The sequence below is a fragment of the Patagioenas fasciata genome, chromosome 5, assembly GCF_037038585.1.
Source record: "Patagioenas fasciata isolate bPatFas1 chromosome 5, bPatFas1.hap1, whole genome shotgun sequence".
Lineage (NCBI taxonomy): Eukaryota > Metazoa > Chordata > Aves > Columbiformes > Columbidae > Patagioenas > Patagioenas fasciata.
The window spans coordinates 9,371,490-9,394,170 of NC_092524.1; the positions used below are offsets into that span (position 1 = coordinate 9,371,490).

Below are 22,681 nucleotides of genomic sequence, written 5' to 3' on the forward strand. Positions count from 1 at the left end.
ATATTGCTCAGAACAGTCAAGCTGTGAGAAGGGAGTGTCTGGGAAAGTAAGACTTGCCTGAAGCAGTAGCAACAGGTCTGTCTAGAAAAAGATGTCAAGCAAGTAATATTACATTATCGCTCTGGAGCAAAGAACATTGCTTTTAATAAATCGTTGTTTGATCAGCAGGTTTTACTCCAGCTTAATGCAGTTAAGCAGCAAAACCACTGTGGGTACAGGTGAGAAAACAGGCAGTGTGTGGAGGCTGGGAGGAGATAGAAGACTTAATTCTGGTACCATTTTACAGAAAAACTTTCTGGTTTGTGCCAAGGTCTTGATGGAAGATTTTTCTATAAGTAAAATGTCAAGTTTGTAATGTAATGTATTAGCATTTTCAGTATCTTTTTCACTACAGATGGTCAAATACTCTATTTGATGTTTAGAAGTAATGGTAGTCCTGCATTTCTTGTTAATAACAACTGTGTATGGCTCCAGCTGCTTTAGGGAACAGTAGCTTATGGCACAAGTAAGAGCATGCAATAGCAATAGGAACTCTATGCTCTTTTTGGTGTTTTTCACTCCTTTTCTCCCTTCTAATTTTGAGCCAGTCTACTGTCCTGAGTTACCAACACAGCTGGTGGCCATAGGTTTCCGGGGGAGTGGCTGGTGACCACATCCGCCAAAGCAGCAAGGGTAGCCGTGGTGTCTCTTTGGCAGCCGCTTAGTGGAGGGGAATTTCCTTTCACTGCGGTGATTGCTGCCGATGTCATGGTTACTTTGAACTAGGGGAAGTACTGCAAGGAAAGAGGCTTATTGTGCTTGAGAATGAGGTATCTTTAAAGTATTTGGTGAGTCTACTAAGCTGCTGGTAGGTAAATGTGACAACAGGAGATGGAAGTCTGCCCAAACCAACAAATTGAAGCAACAGAATCAGAGGGAGTGTCTGTAAGGTTCACGTGTAAGCATTCTGAAATTTTAAGTTTATGTCAACTGACTTAATGACTTTCCAGATTATTCTGAGCACAATTTGTGTTATTTCCGTTAGCATTAAATGAAGTATTTGGGTTAGGTGCATTTTGGTGAAATTCAGTCACATTTAGCATTGTTCATACTTCAATTATTATGTTGACAAAAATGGAGAGACCAAACCCAAACATTAATTTACATTAATCTTTGTCTTGGGTGACATGAAAGATTTTTCTTCCATTTTCTGATAAGGCATTCTCACATTGCTCTTTCAGATCAGTTTGATCTGAAGTTAAATAATGGCTGACCCATTATGACAATCTATAAATGGCAGAGCTCAAAGCAGAACATAGTAGTTTCTGACTCTTACTCCTGCATCTGTTGCTCTAGATAATGGTGCTGTACACATCGACTGGAATGGACATGTGCCACACACCTTACTGACAACACAGAGGTTATTAGTAAATTATCATTCTTTGTGTATATTTCACCAGCACCATGGAGAAAAGCCTGTGTCTCAGGATTCTTAGTTTGTAAGAGAATGAAATAATTTTGTCTTGTTAGTAAAAATTTTCCATTGCACCGGGCTTATTTCTGAGATTGAGTATTTTTTATAATGCAGTAATTTGGATTCACCTTTAAGTGTACTTTTAGGAATATATATATATATATATATATATATATTTTTTTTTTTTTTTTTTCTGATGAACCCTCTGAAACAAAAAATGCATAAGTTTTTATTTTAAAGCTGACTTTATCCTCTGGCTGCTGATTCTACATTCTAGTCCTTAGACAGGCTCCAACTGAGAGTAAATGTGGGTGGTTTAACTACCAGTCATGTCACTGGTCGTGGTGGCCAGTGTCTGATCTGTCACTTGATGAACACCATACAAAAACATTTTCATCTGTGTGAATTGCCATTAGAGATTATTTTAATATTTATTTAAATTCAAAATAATTGAATTCTTAGCATAGGTAATTGCATGATAAATACAGATAGTGAAATTTCAGTAGCATTAGAATAATCGGCCCTGCAAACATATGTACATATGTACATATTAACATATGTACAACCTACATCATTTGAAGAGTATCTCTAGCCATTGTCAGAGGTGTTTTGTGGTGCTTATAAAACTGTCAAAATTCAGCAGTTTTGAATCACAGATTTAAAAAGTCACTGTATCAGGAGATTAGGAGTCAAAAGACTGAACTGCACCCTTCATGGAAGAGAAATTAAATTCTATGACCCTTTAAAAGCTCTGTCAGTATTTTGAGTGGTGCGTTGGAGCACTGCAAAAGTTATGCACATGTCCAATGCCTGTTCATTGCTGTGTGGGCACTGCTTTCATACTTCAGTGATGAAGTGATGTGTAAAAGGGCCTTAGTTCAGAGAGAATTTTCTCACTGGCGGTGGAATGGACAGTGTAATTTCTTTCACCCTTTGAAATGTCATCTGTTGACGATAGTGACTGCTACTGGACTAAGAATCCAGCAACACCAACTCACAAGTAGAGGCTAATTTTGGAAATTATGTTATCCTTAATGTTAGATGGCAGCGTGAATGTCTTTAATCCTGTTTTAAAGAGGCAGCCGTAACTTTCATACTTGAAAGTATGAAACAAGGGTTTCATACTTGTGGCATTTTGGTCATTGAAACAGAAAGAATTGTATTTTCAGTGTCATGAAATAAGTGTTAGAAAGTTTGCATGAGGGAAGGAGGAGTAAAAATGATTTCAGAATTACTGGACCTGGGGTGCTATAACATAGAGGTTGGACATGAAAGGAAATGAGATACAGTTACTGTTGGAGTTGAGCCAGCACAGGTTTGTATCTATTCATTCTTTACTCTTATGGCAGCAATCAGTAAGCAGAGCTCCTACAGAGTTCTGCTTATAGATAAAGCATGTTTTTCACTGTGTTCATTCCTTCACTGAAACTCAGTCAATCCTCTTTTTTCCCCACAGTGCAAAAGGTTGAAATGAACTGAACTTTGAATGTAGGAAATCACTGGTAGCGATGAGGTGTAGGGGAATCTCAAGCTTCCAGAATTTTAGATCTTCTTTTTTAATCTGCATTTCCTTGTGTTAGTAAAATCTCTTAAAGAATCAATGATGAGTGAAAACCTCAGAAATCAAGTCATTTATTGAGAATAGGAACAATTCTGTTAGTTTTCACATTACTAGGCTGTATTTTTTGCTAGTGTGAACTTTTGCTTGTGTGGCTTAATTTACAATGTAACAGGGACATATATTTTCTGTCAGGTCTGGTTTAGTGTAATACACATGGTTTCATCTGTCTTTTCAGTAGAAACAGTAAAAGTCTGAAGAAATCACAGATGATGGCTTCTGATGCCAGTCATATGCTGGAAGCAGCTTTGGAGCAGATGGATGACATCATTGCAGGTATAATAATGTTTTATTTTACAACAAACTATTTTTAGATTTAACTGCATTTGTCTTTTTCCTTCCTGCAATTTTCCTGTTTGTTTTTGTTTGGTTTTTACTTTTTCATTATTATTCTCTATTTGTCAAGTTCTCTGTGACACACATTTCTGTGGTTCAACAGTTATGTGAAGAAAATTTAAAGTAAAATAAAGGAAGAAAACTCATAATCCCACCTCAAACATGTGAACATTGAGCTAAGACAGAGTTACTTGGCTCTAATGCCATATGGTAACTTAAATATCGTAATTCATGTGGTAACATTCTATATTGTATGTGTTAGGTTTTTGGTTTAGTTTGTCTTTGAAAAGGGTTTTCACCAAGGCTTCCAGTCAGCTGGATAGTATATATCTATGTTTTACACACACACAGATAGATATATCTAAGTATGTCTCTATTTAAAAATATACATAATTTTATTTATGCTGTATGTATTTAAAATAGCTTAGCTATTAATTGCCTTCATGACCTAATGAGTTAGAATGTGTATCTTTTTTTTTGACATTTATATCTAGGAGTGGGACTATGAATTTCTTTTTACACAGCTGTCCACTAGAAAGGCATCTGACGCAAGACAGAATTTGCTGTGCTCTCATGGTGAAGCAATTAAAAAGACGTTCTCTCAACATTGCAGCATCCAAGAAGAGAAGTTGATTTCTGTGGTTAGGACTTGGTAGCCTTGGGGTTTGTGCTCACACACCATTCAGTATGAGCTCCTAAAAGAAGTATCTGGGTAGGGCCATGATCTCACTTGTACATAATGGGAAAGCATTCACTAAAGCTTTACAAATTTAAATAGTGACACCCATGCTGTGCCTTAATTTTTTTTCCCCTAATGATAAAGATGACATCAGCCTTCTCCTTTCTTTTACTGAAAGCAAAACCTCATTCAAACAAGATTTTAACCAACAGAAGTTAATTGGGATTTTATTTTTTCACCTCTTATAAAACACATAGACAGGGAAGCCTTGGCCTTCCCTCAGTTATGTAAAGAGAGAACAAGAAAAGCAAGTCCCAAACTATAATTCATAAACTGAGAAACTGAAATAATTTCTTAGCCATTGCAAACGTTGGGTTATGATCCGGGTTAGTGCTATAAAAGAGACAAAGTAACATAGAAGTTCATGTCTCTCTGATTATGCTATGGAACCTGTGCTCATAAATCACCTGCATGTATCTGGAAATTTTAACTCAATGTCTGTCTTCTGTGATGACTTATATAGCCCAGCATGCACTAATTCTTCAGAAAAATCAAGAAAAAGAAATACAGACATATTCTATTTAAATTCATTTTCAGATTAGACACTTATTTTCTTTTAGGAGTTGTCAGAGCTTTGTGGTATGTTTTCATTTGAAGGAAAGGGTTAGAAAACTTCTAATGATTTTGAGGATTTTCAGGTTGGGCATTCCATAGGACTTCATCTGCTTCCATCTTTTCCGTTAATAGATCGTGCTTCCAACATATCTCAAATTGTCCAGTATTTCCTCTTACAAACAATAAAAGACCATGTATTTAACAAACGGGTCTATCACTTTACTTATCTGAGCAGTGTTATGTTTCTTTTAGAAAAAAACAAATCAGTTTTATTTGAAGATGCCATTTCATATTCCCTTCAAAAAAGTTTTGCAGACTTAGAGTCTGTATGTTTTTTCCACTAAAAGGATAACATTGCTACTCAGTAGCACTTCCATGAATGGAAGCTCTGAAAAATGCTGGTTGTGAGGCTAGTTCAGGGTAAGACAATAGGTGTTTACTCTTGGGTATTTTTTTTCACAGTATGGAAAGATAGCCTTGTAATATATTCCATAACCGATTAAATGGCAATATATGACTGCCTAAGAAAATAACTTATTTCTTCTAGTTTTGCAGAAAAATAATTAAGTTCAGAAGGCAGGTTTGATCTTTTGTTGTTTTTAATATTCTTTTCCCCCATTTCTTTTTTAGATTGATTGTGCCCATAACATTTTGGGGTTTAAACTTGATCAATAAGCAAGAGAATAAATTTTTTCCACGCTTCCAAACAGCATCGCTTTTACTTTCCTCGCTTAGTTGCCATGATGGTGAAGACAGTGATAAAGGGAAGCAAAGCAAATGATGTAAGAAGTATTCTGTGTGAATCAGCAGATTGCACATCCCATTCACAAGTGTTTTGTGGTGATGTTGGTGCCCAAGCTCTAAAACAAAAAGATTCAGGCATGCTAATGGTCTATAGAGTTTGTTTCCACAGTGCGTGGAAACGCCATGAACAAATTCGCAACCTCTTCAAGAAACTTCACCTTATGACTTCACATTACTTAATGTCCACTGATATTCAGTATAATACGGAAAACAGTCTTATATAGAGGTACATAGTGGGGAAAAGAACCAAGATGTTTCCCAGACAGTACATCTGTCAAGTCTCATCAATGTTAATTGAATACTTCCCATATGATTTCAGAGTTATATTTACCTGTAGCAATAAAAAATCAAATTGCTTTATTCCTTTACTTAGTTATAGTTATAAAGTAAAAGCTCGATTGAGTGGGAAGGTTGTTTACCTTGTTTATTTATTTATTATTTTCCATTATTAGGAACAGATAACACATTTTAAGACAGGTTGACTGAAGTCTGTTGCTGTCATTTTCCTCTAGCTAATGTTCCATGTGTTCCAGAACTGTTTCTTGAACATTCTGTTATGATTGAAGGACCAAATCTATCTGCTGGAGCCTATGCTTGGATATGTTTATTATCCCAATTCATCTCAAATTGAGGAACACAGTAATTATTCAAGTTTGATTCTCTCTTAATTCAATCCACTAAGCTTCTGTATGCAATTTGGGCAGGGACTGGAAACCAGCAATGTTCTCTTTTCCTGTGTGGTGAGAAAACCAAATACGGTAGGAAACTCCTTCGAAGGAGGCTTGTCACGAAACAAACCGGGACCGAGAGTCTTCTAACTGCAGATTTGGATATACCAGATTCTTCAAATATGGGACAGATCATCTGTGCAAACATCGCTGGGAACAGCACAAAATCAACTGTTCAGAGCTTGTGCTATTTCAGTTCACTGTGTCCAGATTCTGTAGATCTCTAGGCAGCACTGAACTCAAGGGCTAAAGCTAAACTTTGTGCGTTTTGGAAACGTATGTAGCTGATGAAAAATGTTTCCTCTAGCATGAGGCCTGAGTGGATACTAGGAGAGTTATGCTCTTCTCTTGCCCTCAGAAACCTTTGCTCTAGGCACAAAATGAGCATTAATCACTATTTTAGAAAAGTGAGAAGTCTGGAGATGTGTGATTTGCATTGGTTAATTTTTGAAGCTTGAGTAGATGTGTATATATACACATGCAAAACCAGCATTCTCTGTTTAATGAGAAAACAGTCCTCATTTTTTTTATTAGCTGTAGTTGTTATTGAAATATGAGATTGTGGTCTTGTCCTTTAAGGCAAGAACTGGCATGCAAATACATATTACAAATATTTACAGATTTGTAGTCCTACTTTGTCTTCTAATTTTAAGTCATACCCCTTACTCCAAATGATTATAGTTCGTACATGATTCTCATTAATCCAAATAGAAAGTTTCACTGTAGACCGTGCATCTCAGTGCAATACAAAATATATTACTGTTAGAGTGCATGAGAGTAGGATTGTGAAGCAAGATGAACAAATTGAATTTCATTTGGCTTGATCAAATTTGACAGATAGGTCCGTGTTCCCAAGTCTTTTATGCTTCAGTACATCTGTACTGATAACCCACCCTCATAGCTACATAAATTAGGCATGCTAAATGATTAGTCTTATTTGACTAAAATAGCAAAAAGAGCTAATGTGATTGTCAGTGAACATGACTTATCCATTAGCTAGAATGACTTGCACTCCAAACAGAGGCTTTCTCTAAAGAAAGCGCCCGTATGTCAGACCTGTCTACGTATTCTTTATTTGAGGTGTGTCACTTGGCATTGTTTCCCTCTGAGGCTGGACCAAGTCATTACTTTCCCTTTTATTCAGCTTGTACCCACTTTTTAAAATGTGTTTCTTTATAGGACTCTAGATTTTGATTATTTTTCTTTGCAATATATCCTAATGAATTAAAATAATTTTTATTTTACTTGTATTTTATATCAAACTGCTTTTCTCTGTTGGCAATCTGGAAATCCCATATTTCCTTTTGTGAATAATTACCATGATGGTAAGATCTAAAAACTCCTGTCACAATATTACAGTCTGCTGCAGCTCCAGAGTCTCTTCAAATTCACCAAGTAATCAGTGTAATTATTGAGCTTCCTTTTAACCAGAGCTCCTGCAATTGTTGCCTACTGAAAAATAATGAGAAAGTTAAATGTGTTGTCACATGGGCGTGTACTGATATTTCCATATAAGTACTAAAAGATTAAAAACTATAAATAATTAAAGTTTTTCAAGAAGCTGTCAAAGAACTATGAATATTTAAATTCCCTTCTCTTGACGTGGCAAAATGCTTGTGTCCAGTTCATGGCTTTGGCTGTGTGCTACAAACCCAACCACTTCCCACACCCTTGCTGAAAAAGTGGCCTTAACAGGAAATTATACGTAAGAGAATAACAAGATTTTAATTCAAGTTTAATATATTTTCCTCATGGGATCTATTTGCCAGAATTTGAAAGAGGACCTGTTTGTGGGTTTTGTTTGTTTTTGTTTTGATTTGTTTTTATTTTATTTTATTTTTTTCTTCATAATTTTACCACGAAAACAATGGAGTTCAAGCTCCAGAGCTTATGTTCTTGAATGTGTTAGATTACTAAGTCACCTCTAGTTAAGTGGTTAGAACTTGGATTACAAATGTAGGAGTGGACAAAAATACTAATACTCTCATTTGAACCCCTTTGGATGATTTTTAGGTTTTGTGGAATAAGGTTTTCCCTGAGTTCCTACATAAATAATAGGAAATCAAAATATTTCCTAGTGGCCTCATCCTTTACTCATGAACAGTCATATACATCACCACAGGATTCATTCAGAATGTAAGAACTGGTCTCATAGTACTTTAAGTGGAGAAGATGGATAACTCTGTCCTGCTTCATAAGGAGTTGAAATTGTCCAGACCAGACAGAGAGCACTTAATCCTGTTTTTTGTGGTGTGTGTTGGGGGGTTGAGTGGGTCTTATTTGAAATTCACGCTGGGTGACATGCAGCTGATGAGCAGTATGAGCCTCTTGCGATTGTGTAGAATTTTACAGAATAGCTTCTGTATTTTCTTTTCAATTTGTGTACTTCCCAATGGCTTTATATTTTTATAATTTCTGTCATATTCAAGGTTCACAGTATTTTCAAATTCAAAAGTTTCTATAGCAAAAGTGTATAACTTTTTATAATTTTAATACAGAGATCTTTGTAGAATTTCCTTTTAGAGGACTGAATTGACACAGTTAAAATAAAGATGAGAGAAACAGAATGCTTTAAATAATAAGCAACTGCTTTCAGTATAGATCAGAATAGCTGAACAGCAACAGCTGCAGTGGTTTTTGTGTATATTCTAAATAAATTGTAATTGTGTTAATGAGCTGTGCTTCAGTTCTGATTAGTGTATTTTGATTTTGTTTTCCCTTTTTTCAATCAATAATTTAAGCACTTTTTTTCTGAACAAAAGAAATATATCTATCTTGTCTGTCTTGTAGCTGCTGTGCATTAAGGTGAGCATTTGTGAAGTTCTACTATACAAAATACTATAGTGACTTTTTGAAATAGTTATCTAGAGCATATCTATGCATATATCTCATAGCAATAGAGATATGAAAAAGGAAATTAAACAATAAATTACTTTAAATCAGGTCTTTTGTAGAGAAATATGTAACTTCTTGTTGTAATAGTTACAGAAAATTATATATCAGGAATATTGTGAGGGGAAAAAAGTACAAAAGTGGTAACCTTTAACTATCCTGGAAATTAAAGGGGAAAATATAAAACCTCAAATATTGAAGGTTTATAATTTGTAGTTCAATATTTATCTTTATTTTATAACATTTCTCATAGCTTGTTAGGTGCTGACATTTAGTTTCAGATACTTAACTTTGGAAATGCTAATTAGCTAATTCCTTAGATGTTGTCAGCAATAACAGATTTATAACAGTTTAAAATCTTTTAAAACTTTGAAAATATAGCAGTTCACTGTCTTTCTATTTATTTAATCCATAATTGTTCATGTCAGCTCTCTGTGGCCTTTATTTTACATTTGTTAACGGCATCTAAGACACGGCCTCACAAACGGTGTGCGCACTTGAATAACCTTTACAGCCGTTTGATACTGTATTTTGCAGGGGCTTTACACAGACCGTAGCCTTCAGGTTAAGACTTTGCGTAACTGTTCAGGTGCAGGTTTGACCTGTGTTTTAAAAGCGTCTGGAAATCATGGCAACTTGCGTGTTGATTGCACGTGTGCAAGCATTTTCTACTCATTCCTTACCCAGGGTTACCAGAGCAACCTGAAGTTTGGAATTTCCTCAATTTTGAGTGCTTAACCTTGCAAGAGGTCATTATAGCTATTTGGGCTACTGTCCCAAAACATGCTTCCCATACTCTCACTATCCCAAGCATGTTTTCTCACAGATAGTGGCAGTCTGAGCACAAGATAGAGTGAAGACTGCCTAAATTCTGTTAGTAGTATTGACGGAGTCCCTCTGTAAGCAGGGCAGTACTACAGAATCTTATGAAGCTGAAAGCATCGAGAATTTGTTTTCTATAAACACTTAATGATCTTTTACAAAAATAGTTGCTTAATATTGTTTTGGATAAGACAAAGTTGTCCTTTGAAGGTCCAAGTCAAACAGTGGTGTACTGATCCAAGTAGGTCTGTTTCTCGTTGCCGCTCTCGTGAGATCTCCATCCATGCTTATCAATAACTTCACATTCCATTGCTATGTTTACCAACACATGTATCTGGTTCTCCAGGAAAATGCAGCTAATATGAAGGCTTTAGCTGACAGGCAAATTCACTAAAAGAGAAACTTGTTTTTTAACAAAACCAGGACAACTACTTGTTTCTCTAGCCCTAAATACGCTTTTTTGTGTGTGCATAAATACATTAAAAAAAAAAAAAAAAGGAGGACAAAATTGGTGCAAGTATTTGTTGTTGTTTGTCTTGAATAAAATGTGTTGATCCTGTTTTTCCTGTGTGACTGAGAATCTGCCTCGAATCTCCACATCATAGCTGCGTAATCCATTTTCCTTTTTTTACCAGCTGTAAGGCTGCTTAGCTTGTGTTTCTGGATAAGAGAGATCTTCATGTTGCAGTTGTATATACAGTACCTAATGTGCTGCACATCACAGCTCACAGTCTATAAGCATGTAAAAGAAAAAAGGTTGAGTAATTACATAATTTGCATAAGAAATTATAGACAGGCCTTGAAAACTGTCTCAAAGCTTCCACATGTGGTTGTAAATGAAGTTCAGTTGAAAATCATCCAGGCTGCATGAAACTTGCACCTGAATGTGGTCATTAATTTTTCTAGTCTTGGAAATTTTTTCCTAGGGCTTCCTGCTAATCCAGCTCAACAGTTACTGTTCCCTGTAGTTAAAGATCTAAAAGCCAAGATTTGAGAAGAAGCTAGTATGAGCTATGATTCAAAACACACCAGTTGTGATGTGTTTTGCATTACAGTATTAAAACGAAGGGTTGTGCGAGCTACCTCTTCACTCCTTTGACAGAAGGCAAAGGGACAAGGAGGCTGAATTATGTCCCATCCAGACCTTACTACTAGTTTACATAAATTCACGTTTTCAAGGCTATCTTCACGAGAAAGAGAGACTTGTGCTTCAAAGAAAATTACACATTGTAGTCTACAAGGAGAGAGGAAGAACTTGGACAACCTATATGCTCATTGAGTAAAAACTCAGGTAAAAATAAAAACAAAAAAACAAGAAAGTTTTATAGCAGTATAATGACTGTCTGAAAGGTCAGAGAAAATGTATGTTTAAAATTTTATTCTAACCACTGTTGGTCAGATATCAAAACTGTTATGCTTGAGCAATTCAACTTTATTTAAAGCCATCCTTACTCTAGTGTAGAAGTAGCTTTTGGGGGTTGTTATGGGGCTTTTGTTGTTTTTTTGCTGTTGCCTAGATGAAAGGAGTCAGCAGTTTTAGGAAAAGCTCTTTTTAAGTTGTGTATTACCAGGCATTTTTTTTTTTCTAAAACTTAGCCAGTTTTAGAGTGAAAAGACTGAGACAGTAAGAATGAATGCAGGGGATCAGAAGTTAAGGAGCAAGAAATAGTGAGAGAGATCAGAAACGGTATTTATTGCTAAGAGTGATGAAAGGTGGGCAATGGATGAACGCATACGATGTAAGCTGAGGAGAGTGGATTTTCAGACTGGCAAGGGTTTCTGCTTCTTTCTTTACTTCTGCTTAGTAACTTTTGCGAGCTACTGGTAGTGCTGTTTTTTGAACAGATTATGTGTTTGCTTAAAAGGAACATTTCTTTGAAGCCATTCAGCTAATTGCAAAGAACTTTGAACTCAAAAGGTGCTTGTGTGGTCAGGGTGTAGGAAATGTGTAACTTGAACTTTTTTTTTTTCCCCTTTCTTTATTACTTTTATTATTCTTTCTACCATACATACACTGTGCAGCAACATTTAACCTCCTTCATTTGCTGTCTGTATGTGGAAGCCAGAGCTGATTGAGCTGATCGGAATGTCTTAGTTCCAATACTTACTCTTCTTTCTGTCTTTCTTTCTTTCTTTCTTTCTTTGGTGGACATTTATGATGATTAATTGTATTCCAGTTTTACACTAGGAAACCATGGTGTTGAGTATTATATAAACATAATGACAAAAGGTTCCCCCCATGTGCTGTTGACCCCTGGAAAAAAATGAGGTACAGGAAGACTGTGACTTGCTCAAGGCTATACAGTGAGTCTTTTTGCAAGGGTTCAAAACTGTGCTCATTTTTCCTGAGTATCTATAAAATTCTACTGCTTGAACCACATTCTTCTCCACTTCAGCTATCTATAATAAAACTACACACAAATTAATCACTGTTGATGGTAGAGTATACTGGGAACCTGTAGTGCTCTGTTTGCACTGTGGCATGGCTCTTTTTGCATCAGTCTTCAAGAAGATCCAAATTCTTGCTGTCTGGTGCTAAACTTAATGCGCTTTGGAGCATGATGATGTAAAGGTTTCAACTAATGCAAAGAAATATAATTATTTACTCCTACGCACTTTTACTTCTGTTTTCCAGGGTGTGTTCTTGTTCTTCTGGTGAGCAATATATATTCTACTTAATATGAAACTGCATGGAAAACAAATAAGAGAAGCAAGCCTTTGATTTATTTGAGTTTAAGCAGTGAAACAGGAAGCTTTCTGAATTAAAATGCTGAGTTGAACTCTGCATTTCTGCTTTTATATCCTATCTTTACCTAGTATAAAAAGGAATTCTTCATTCTCATTTTCAGCCAGGGGAATAAAAGAGACTACAGTGACAACCCAAGGCAAACCAGTTTAAAAATAATTTCACAAATAAGTGTATGCGGGTGTGTGATGGGGAGGTGTGAGGGCTCACGTTGCCTCAGTGATGCACTGAGATCTGTGGGCAGCTCCTGTTCCAGACAAGGAAAGTTACTCAAGGGGAGGGCTTTGTGACTCTTGTTGAGTACTCTGGCACCAACCCAGCAAAGTAAAGCACTTATAAGTCCTTGCTTAATATTTTGGATCCCAGTGACTTGAAACTAGTGGAATTTTGATTGCTGAAAGCTAGAACCTTTAGCACTTGTCAGAATTATGCCTTCTGTTCTTGGCATGACGAGCGTATAGATACCGTTTGAGTTTTTGGTTGGTTTTCTTTCTGATGGTATCAGACATGGGTACATTCTTCTCTCATCAGTACCGAGATATATATGTACATATATTTAATAATTTCTTTCATGGATAATAACCTCAGTTAAAGATTTAAAATTATCAATTAAATCAAGCCTTTCAATCTCTACTTCCTTCATTTAACTTCAGTTGGTATTAATCAGAGAGATGTTTTTCCTTTCAAGGTTTAGTGGAACTAGTGCATATAAGAATTTACAGACAGTTCACTTGTAAGGTCATTGCATCTTTATTCATGTAAGCAAACACTGCGCTGTCTGTTTACTATTATTAGCTACGAAAATTTTGAAGTATCTTTACTGACTTTTGCAGTTTAAAATCCTCTACTATTTATGCTCAAAATGAATTCCCAGTCATAAGTATGGGGTAAATTATGAGATAAACCAGCTTTTGTGTGTTTTTAGGCAGTTCAGGGAACAGGAGTTTGCCATAAGGATGTCTTTCGTTATTTTCTTCGATTGTATCTCTTTTTGTTAGCAAAGTATTCCCTTCTTTTGACTTCTTTTTATTTCTTATTTCATGAAAACTTGAATGGAGGAAAACTTGAGGAAAGGAAGAAAATATTAAAGATTATGACTTCTACTTCATACCTGAAGTATTGGTTGTGGGCCTGAAAGTTTGTGTGGTTTGTTTGGATTGTGTGGAATTTTGTTTCTTTCTTTCTTTTGTCTGTATATAAAAATTATTCTTATAAATAACATGAAGAATGCTATAGCAGAACGCTCCACTAAGTTTCCCCCATTCCTGTCTTTTTTAAACAGTCAGTTCATTGGAAGGGTAGCTAGCAAAGCTGATCATGTAGTAACTCTGGGTCATGTCTGCTTTTCTGATGTGAAAAGTATTTGCTAAGCAAACAGAAAAAAAATAGTATGGATCAAAAAAAAAAAAAGAGTGAGAAAACTAGTTTAAAAGTCGTAATGTCACAATACCCAAGGAAGCCACATCCTTAAACGTGGCAGCAATGCTACTTGAGAAGGCAACGCCAGATTTTGGTTCCTGTGCGTATCTCCTCTGGAAAGCAGTGAGCCACTCTGAGTGAATGAAAAGATTTAAGAGGTTATATGATCCAAATGACTCTTACATAATCTGGAAACGTGCTATTTTTAGTTACTAGAGTTTAACATTAATCTGCATTAGGAAGGAAATAAACAGAAACAACAAAGCTGGCATAAGTAGCTGGGAGTATAGAAATACATAGGAAAACATCTTTTCAGTGCTTAGAATACTTAAATGCAGCAAACCAGTTAGTTGATCCTCCTCTCAAAAGGAAAAAAGTCAGGAAGACAAGGTGATTTATGAGGCGAAGTTGTCTTGTGTAGCAGTCCTTCTTTGTAGCACCGGATATTGAAGAAACTTTATCTCGGACATGGTCTCAACCAGAAATTAAGATGAGATCTCACACTTGAGGTATTAAAATAAACTCATAAGCAGCAGAAGTCAACAGGACCAGGCAGGGAATATTCTGAGTTTGAAAAGAAGTTAAGACTATATGAAACACGCCAGTAGTGAAAACAAAGTGTGTTGCTTTAAAAACAATAAAATAAAAAATAAAATCCCTACTACTGAGCCTTGCAAAACATTGGCAATTTCTAGAGATGGTTTTTCAATGTTTAAAACAACCAAACAAAAAAAAAAAAAAATCACAGAGTAGAATTCAAATCACACAATTTTTTGCAAAGATAAATGATGTGATAGAATTCTTTGAGTCATTAAGACAGTAGTTCATGAACACCTGGTTAATATTACTTAGGATTTTCTCAAAAATTTTGCAGAAAGGGTTCACAAAATGAGAGACAGAATATGGTCTCCGATCAAAATCTGATTGAGATGGGAAACATAATTAGTTAGCATTTTGGTTAAAAGTTCATCTAGGTGCTGAAGTCGTTCCAGTGTACGGAGACCTAGAGTGTCAGTGTATTCAGGAGTGATACTCAGGTATTTGTTGTGTATCAGACTATACATAAAATGAACCATTGGGTTCAAACATAATTTGTAATGTCCAAACTGTGGTAGATAAATAACTATAGCAGGCAAACTAACATTGATTAATTCGAAGTAGTGATCATTCAAGAGGAAAATTTGAATTACTTATATGTTTGGGCTTCAAATTAGATACATCTGCTCAGGAAAAAACTTAGCAAATGATTTTAAAAGGTGAAGATTTCTGTTCCTTTCATAAATAAAATGTGAATAATGTTAAACACAGGAGTAAAATTGAGAATAGTGTGGAGATTATTATAATCCCCTTGTGTAGATCAATGATACAGTCTTCTAAAGAATACTATATGCTGTGTGGATCCAACATACTCCTGTAAAATATGTTACAAAATAAAAGGATGAGACAAGTACAATAAGAATGATCAAAATCCTAAGAAAAAAAATCTCCCATGAAGTCAAATAAAGAGGAAAAATTTGATTGTTTATGCCAGAGGAACAAGAATGAAGACATAAGTATAGTCTATTATGTACATGAGGCAATGAATTATGAATAAAAACTGTGAAAAGTACAGCAAATAGAAGTTTTCCACCTGACCAGTTCCTAAAGAAAGAAAGAGATATTAAATAGAATCAAGATCTGAAATTCAGGACCGAGAAAAGCTAGCTCATTATAGTGTGAAGTTCATTGAAACACAGATTACTAAGACAAAAAGATTTGGTGATATTAGAATTGATGTTATTTATCATTCTTCCATTAAGTGAGATGTTTGCTGTGCTTATTGTTCTCGAGAAAATAATATTGGTGCTGGAGTGGTGGCAGGAGGGAGGTGGTGTAATTTAGAGAGCTATTTGTAATTTAGAGAGCTAGCAAACTTTCATGAACCTCTTTTATTGCTAACTTTTTGGATTTTGTTCTCTTTGGGAGGGGTTTAAACCTACACAAGGTCACATATTTTTCTAGTTCTGGTAACACAACGTATTTTCATCTAAGTTTCTTGTCAAAGGACTGCATCAATCTTTCTTATATCACTTAACACTACTCTGTGTGGGGACTTCTAACTATGTAGCTGAGAAGTTAGTGACATCTCATGGTAACCACGGAAAATTACAGGTGATTTGTGGAAAGGGTTTTGTATTTGTAATTTAATGGACATTGCAAATGTTTCCTACCTCAAAAATATTTTTAATATGCTTGTACATAGCTTTCCAGTGTTTGTTATTTATTTCGAGACTAACTCCAAGCCTGAAATACAGACATTTGTCAGCATATGAAGCCTGAAAGTTGTAGTGTGTAGAGCCTATATATTTGCCACTTACAAAACAATTATTTAATATTATTGTCTCTCCTGGTTTTGCTTGTTTTAGGTACAAAGTCAGCGACAGAGTATGCTAATGGTGGTTATGATATTGTGTCGCCTGCTCCATCAGTATACCTGGGCACATTTCAAATTTTGCATCTCCTGGAAGATCTAAAGATGGCATTGGAAATGCTAGAGGATCCTCAAGAGAAAGAAGCCCTGCGGAATCAAATTCCAGGGGCCACAGCAGTGTGTATACGGGAGTGGCTTGAAGATAATCTGGTGAGTAGTAATTTAAAACTTTTCCATTTTGTTTGCAAACACCATTGATTCAAGTATTTTGATACTTCTGTTATTTTTGTAATAACTGAAATCTGCATCCTTAGGGAACTGCAGGGGATGGCAAGCAATCATAGAAAGCTAAAGATATTACCACTTCATGTGCTGATTACTTAAACAATGCAGATAAAAGAGTGTAAGAAGTTGGTAACAGACCTTATGTTTCTTTGGTGAGAGAAAATACAATAAAAATGAACTACCAAAAAAGTTACATTTTCTATAGGGTTTTTGTTTGTTTGTTTTTTGTTTGTTGGACCTTTGCTGAAGATAACAGACAGTTTAATAACTACTTATAAAACTTTTCATTTTAAAACTACCTATCTGAAATATAGTGGCATTGTCTGTTGAAGGGACAAGTAGGAAAAACATGGATAATTCTGTGCTTTTCCTTGCTACGTTTCCTTTACCATAACTATCAGTATTATGAATCTCTAGAGTACCTTGTACACCAGGCAGTGGTAGCAGTAAAGCTCTAACTTCTGTGTGTGAGACATTCATTTTGGGACAGATGAGGAATAAACATTTGACTGTATTGGAAGAGATGGAGGCTCACCAGGTGAAAAGCAGATCTTTGGACAGACAGACCTTACAAAGAAAAGACCCATTGGATGCCAAGGAGGAGAAAGAGCAGGTCCTGCCAGAACACTCCTCTGCAACAAATCTGCCTTTGCAAGTGAATGGTGGTTTCCTAAAGAGCTACTTATTGCTTTCTCAACTTCACATAAGTTTTCTAGACAAATGGATTTTCTTCTGGCTTTGTCAATGCATGTTACTTCTACATAGTTGTGTCTATAGCTTCTGCTTTTGCTTTTATTTGTCAACTGTTGGTTTGTTGTCATTCTCCACAGAGCGCTGGTCTATGGTTGGGAAGTCCTGTTTGGGACTGTATGAGAGAAAGGAATGAGAATTTGGTATCAGCTTTGAAAGCAAAAGTTGGAGGCAATGTTAAATCAGACTTATAGTGTTATATTTTGAATCTGGAAGCCCTGAAAGGTCTCTGAGGCAGAGTATGAGCACACAGCAGTAGTTGGGATTGCAGGTTTGAGGACAGAAGGTGACTGAACCTTCTTTGTGTTGTTTGTTTGTATTGGAGTATCATCTAGAAACTAGAGCTCAATTGTACTAGAATGGGAAAAATAACTTCTGCAGAAAAGTGCCCCTTGGCCTTATAATTCAAGTAGCTTTGCAGCTTTGGTAATTGCCACTTAGTGTGCTGAACTACACCTAGTGTTTAAATAAACCAGCCTGTGGAGTTTATCCGTTTGGTCAGCTTTGAGGCACACTGGCTTTTTACTACTCAGTCAGGAACTTCTGTGACGATGACAGATGTCATAGCTGCTCTCACTAGAGTTTTATCTTCCTTCAGTTCCATAATATCAAACGCTGGAATTTATCAGACATCAAATATCACCAAGTTGTGTTTTGTGGGGTTTTTTGTTTTGTTTCTGTTTTATGGGGCGGGGGTGTTTTGTTTTTGTTTGGGGTTTGGTGTTGTTTTTTGGTTTTGTTTGTATGGTTTGATTTGTTTTTTGGTGAGGGTTGGGGTTTTTTTTTAAACAATTGTAACTGTTATTTGGTCTGTCTGCTATAGATGTGAATACCAAAGATGTGGGAAAATTTACATATGCCTAGATTGTGAAAATTTTAGACATCGTGTTTCATACCTGATACTACCCCGATTATTCCCTCTTTTGAAAACATCTGCTTCATTCCTTTTTTTTTTTAATGGAACCACTGGTAGGCATTTGATGTTTCAGTGATTTGGTGGAGTTGGATGTTTTTGCTTATCATCTAGAATCCTCTAAGGAAAAGGAACACCATTTGTGGAACTAAAGGCTTCTTTTTGCATTTCTGTGGTCAGGGGTCTGCGAATGTATCAGGTTCTTGAGTTTACAGTATAACTGGGCACAGTAATTGTGCTGCCACTGTTTTCAGATTGATGAAATGGATTTGACAAGGTTAGCACTGATTTAGAAAGATTATTACTACATGTCATAGAATGAAGATTTAATAGTTGTTGGAACTGCACAAATCTTTTGACAAAGCTAAAATGCAATAAGGCATCATTAATTATAGACTTTTAACTACCTAAGAACTGTATTGAAATTTTTGCCTCGAAGTGAATGTCTGGAGTGTTTTACATGCTCTACAATTGTAAATTCTTTGGCCTTAAAAACAGAACAAAAAGGCCTGAGGATTATCATGGAGAGTTCATATAAACCAATTTTGTTTATAGTTTCAATGCTTCTTGTTAAATATTTTAGTATTGCAAGTCACCACAGGACATATCACAAAGCAGGTAGTAATTTCAGCATTAAAAATTAACTGCTGCAGTAACAACTGACTGTGTTTGACTTGATGAGCTATGAGAGAATGTATTTAGTTATAGTTTCATTTCATAAGTCTACCCCATTCTTTTTTTATGCTATACATCTTTATGAAACCCTTTTCTGAGTAAAGAGGAACCCTAGTGTTCTTACAGTGGTCCTAAAATTATTTTAAACCTGAGTGAAAGCCTCATTTTCAGGATCACAAAACATGATCTTCCTTCTGGTAGAACATGTATATTTAAAGCAAGTCACTTCACCATGTATCTTTATATACTGACCCTTAAAGTGCTGATTCTTGAAACCTCATTAGTATTTTCCTGATCATGTTTTTTTCTTGGAAGCCTAATTCTGAAAATCTTTCTAAGTGTTCCAAATTTGAGGAAACAGGGAGAAGAGCAGAAAAAACAGTAGAGGAATGTGTTCTAGAGGTAATTTGTTAAAATAATTTTATTTGCCTTATGATATATGCTGTGTTTTGTCTCATTCAAATCTTTGTGTTTTTTGAAGTGGTAAAACCAGGCTTTTTAGCAGAAATATGATAAATTTCTTAGAGTCTTTACTGCCATTTGGTTGCAATTAACATTCAGAAGAGATTGTTTCCACTGCATGTTAAAATCAAGGAATTTCCCACCCCCCCATTGGCTTCACAGAGACACAAAACCCCAGTTCAGAACTCTGACTTAAGGGGAGCTTGTGAATTTTGAAATTACAAATCTCTTCAAAGCTTTCTGTTAAGCATGTGTTAAAGTGCTCTGCTCAAACATAATCACTGGTCTCTTCATTTCACTTTTGTCTAAGATTCATTTTACAGAGTTGCTGAACAGAGACAGAAAATGACTGCAATACAGGGCATTTCAATAGACTTGAAAACTTGCTTTTATGAAAGTATCAATACAATTTTTCAGCAACAGCTGAGTGGGAAGAGAATATGTTCTGAGCAATGCCAGTTAGAGCCAGTACACTTATCTGCTGGTCGATTTGACTGTGGGACTAGTCAACTGTTGAGAGCTGCGATGGGGCTATATATAGCTGAATCTTCCTATTGCCAAGTGGTATTAACACATGTTAAATTGAAAATGGACCAGCAGAGCCTGCTTGGGACAGTGTAGAAAAGTCGTCATTCTGCAAGCATTCATGTTTATTTTTGCCAACTTGAAACATTAGATGGATGTGATTTCTGAGCAATAGTCAGAGTTGAAAGTTGTATGACCCAGGTCTCCACTGTGCTCCAGCTCCTTTTCAATGGGTTGATGATGCAATGGAAGGCCTGAACTGGGAGATCTGGTCCTCTCAGAGTTCCCCAAGCATGTTAGAGCAATTCACAGAACACAAGAGACATCAGAGAAGTGTCCGTCATGTGTACAGCTATTTATGAATGCTACAGAGTGTCTTGGAGCCAGTGGAAAAGGGGTGTAACAGCTTGCATGGAATTTTTCTAAACCAGGCCTATTTTTGTTAATGTCCTGTGGGGTTGCTTTGTCTGGCAGTCAACCCTAATATCTCTGACTATGACAGCAGAGGTGGGAAAATCTTCTCTGCATGAAGAACTAATAGAAGCTTAAAAGTGAGTAGGGCTGGTTTAGCTTTCCTTCTTCAAATGACATGGTGAGATTAGTTTTCAGCATTTTCTTTCACCCTTGTGGTGATCAGTAATGCCACCTTTAAACTACAATGACCAGACGTGATTAAACAGAATTGTGTTATGGCCTTAGGCTTAGAGTGCTCATGAAAGAAAGGTGTTATTCCTGTTATAATAGCAGGGCCTGTATTTTTATATGTTGTTTTCCAAGATTTCAAGGTTGTCAACCAACATATTGTGAAGTTTAGCCCAGGGGGCAATCCTCACCTACTTGGGCTGTCCACATCTTGGTACTGGCAGAGGAAATAGAGGACTGCTCTGTAGGAAGCCATGATTGTATACACAAATTGCATGTTAGCCTTCACAAGGATTAATACAATTTATTCAGTTCCATTTATCTAAGACACTTTCAGCTGTTGGCTTCAGTGCTTTCCTTTTTGCGTCAAGTTAGTTCATCTTTCCTTTTGTGTCTAAGGTTATGCATGGTGTCCCTTTTTCATTTTGCACTATGATCTGTCACTAGGATTTCCAGCTGCATGGCTTTTCACTGATTTAAAAATAATACCCTGTATTACTGAGGAAGTTGATGAGGCCTTCTACAGGCAGCTGAGAGCAGCCTCACAGTCACAGGCCCTGGTTGTCGTAGGGGATTTTAACTACCCTGATGTTTGCTGGAAGGACTACTCAGCCAGCCAGCCACAGTCCAGGAGGTTCCACCGGTGCATTGACAATAACTTCCTTATGCAAATGATGGATGAGCCAACTAGGAGACGAAGCACTGCTGGATCTCATTCTCACTAACAACAAGGGTCTGGTTGAAGCAGCAAAGGTTGAGGGCTGCCTTGGTTGCTGCAACCACGAGATGGTGGAGTTCAGGATCTCATGTGGCAGGAACAGAATACCAAGCAGAATTGCAACTCTGGACTTCAGCAGGGCGAACTTTGGCCGTTTCGAACAATTGCTAGGGGAAATCCCATGGGCAAGGATATTTGAACGTAAAGGGGCCTAAGATAGTTGGTTAGCATTCAGAGACTGCTTCTACCAAGCTCAAGATCAGAGCATCCCGACACATAGGAAATCAAGGAAAGGAGCCAGGATACCTGCATGGTTAAACAGGGAACTGCTGGGTAAGCTCATGCGGAAGAGGAGAGTTTACAGATCGTGGAAGGAGGTGCTGGCCACTTGGGGAGAATTAAACGTGGCAAGAGGGGTCAAGGACAACAGAAAGAGCTTTTTAAAATACATGGCAGATAAAACTAACATCAGAGGCAATGTAGGCCCACTGATGAATGGGGTGGGTGCCCTGGTGACAAGATACAGAGAAGGCCTTCTTTGCCTCTGTCTACTCTGCTGGAGGCTTTCCTGAGGAGCCCCATACCCCTGAGGCCCCAGAGGAAGGCAGGACAGTGGAGGAGTCTGCTTTAGTTGATGAGGACTGGGTTAGGGAGCAATTAAGCAATCGGGACATTCATAAATCCATGGGATGGGATGCACCCACAGGTGCTGAGGGAGCTGGCTGAGGTCATTGCTGGACCACTCTCTATCATCTTTGGTAAGTTGTGGGGAACAGAAGAGATGCCTGAGGACTGGAGGAAAGCAAATGTCACTCCAGTCTTCAAAAAGGGCAAGGAGGAGGACCTGGGTAACTACAGACTGGTCAACCTCACCTCCATCCCTGGAAAGGTGATAGAACAGCTTATCCTTGGTGCCATCTCAAGGTATATCAAGGATAAGAGGGTCATTAGGGGCAGTCAGCATGGCTTCACCAAAGGGAAGTCATGCTTAACCAACCTCATTGACTTTTATGAGGACATAACGAGGTGGATAGATGATGGCAAAGCAGTGGATGTGATCTACCTTGATTTCAGTAAAGCATTTGACACAGTCTCCCACAGCATCCTCGCAGCTAAACTGAGGAAGTGTGGCCTGGATGACTGGGTAGTGAGGTGGACTGTGAACTGGCTGAAGGAAAGAAGGGCATAA

At 36.9% G+C, this 22,681-nt stretch overlaps 1 protein-coding gene across 11 annotated transcripts in view; it reads left to right on the top strand.

The window, feature by feature from the left end:
- Positions 1-22,681, top strand: part of PPFIBP2 (PPFIA binding protein 2) — a 105,849-nt gene that overhangs the window by 16,463 nt on the left and 66,705 nt on the right. For all 11 annotated transcript variants that reach the window (XM_071808859.1, XM_071808858.1, XM_071808860.1 and 8 more), the window contains 2 exons: positions 3,250-3,347; positions 16,518-16,732. In XM_071808859.1, the coding sequence (XP_071664960.1) occupies positions 3,281-3,347; positions 16,518-16,732 (282 nt within the window). In that variant the 5' untranslated portion in view covers positions 3,250-3,280. Of the gene's footprint in view, positions 1-3,249; positions 3,348-16,517; positions 16,733-22,681 lie in introns of those variants that run through there.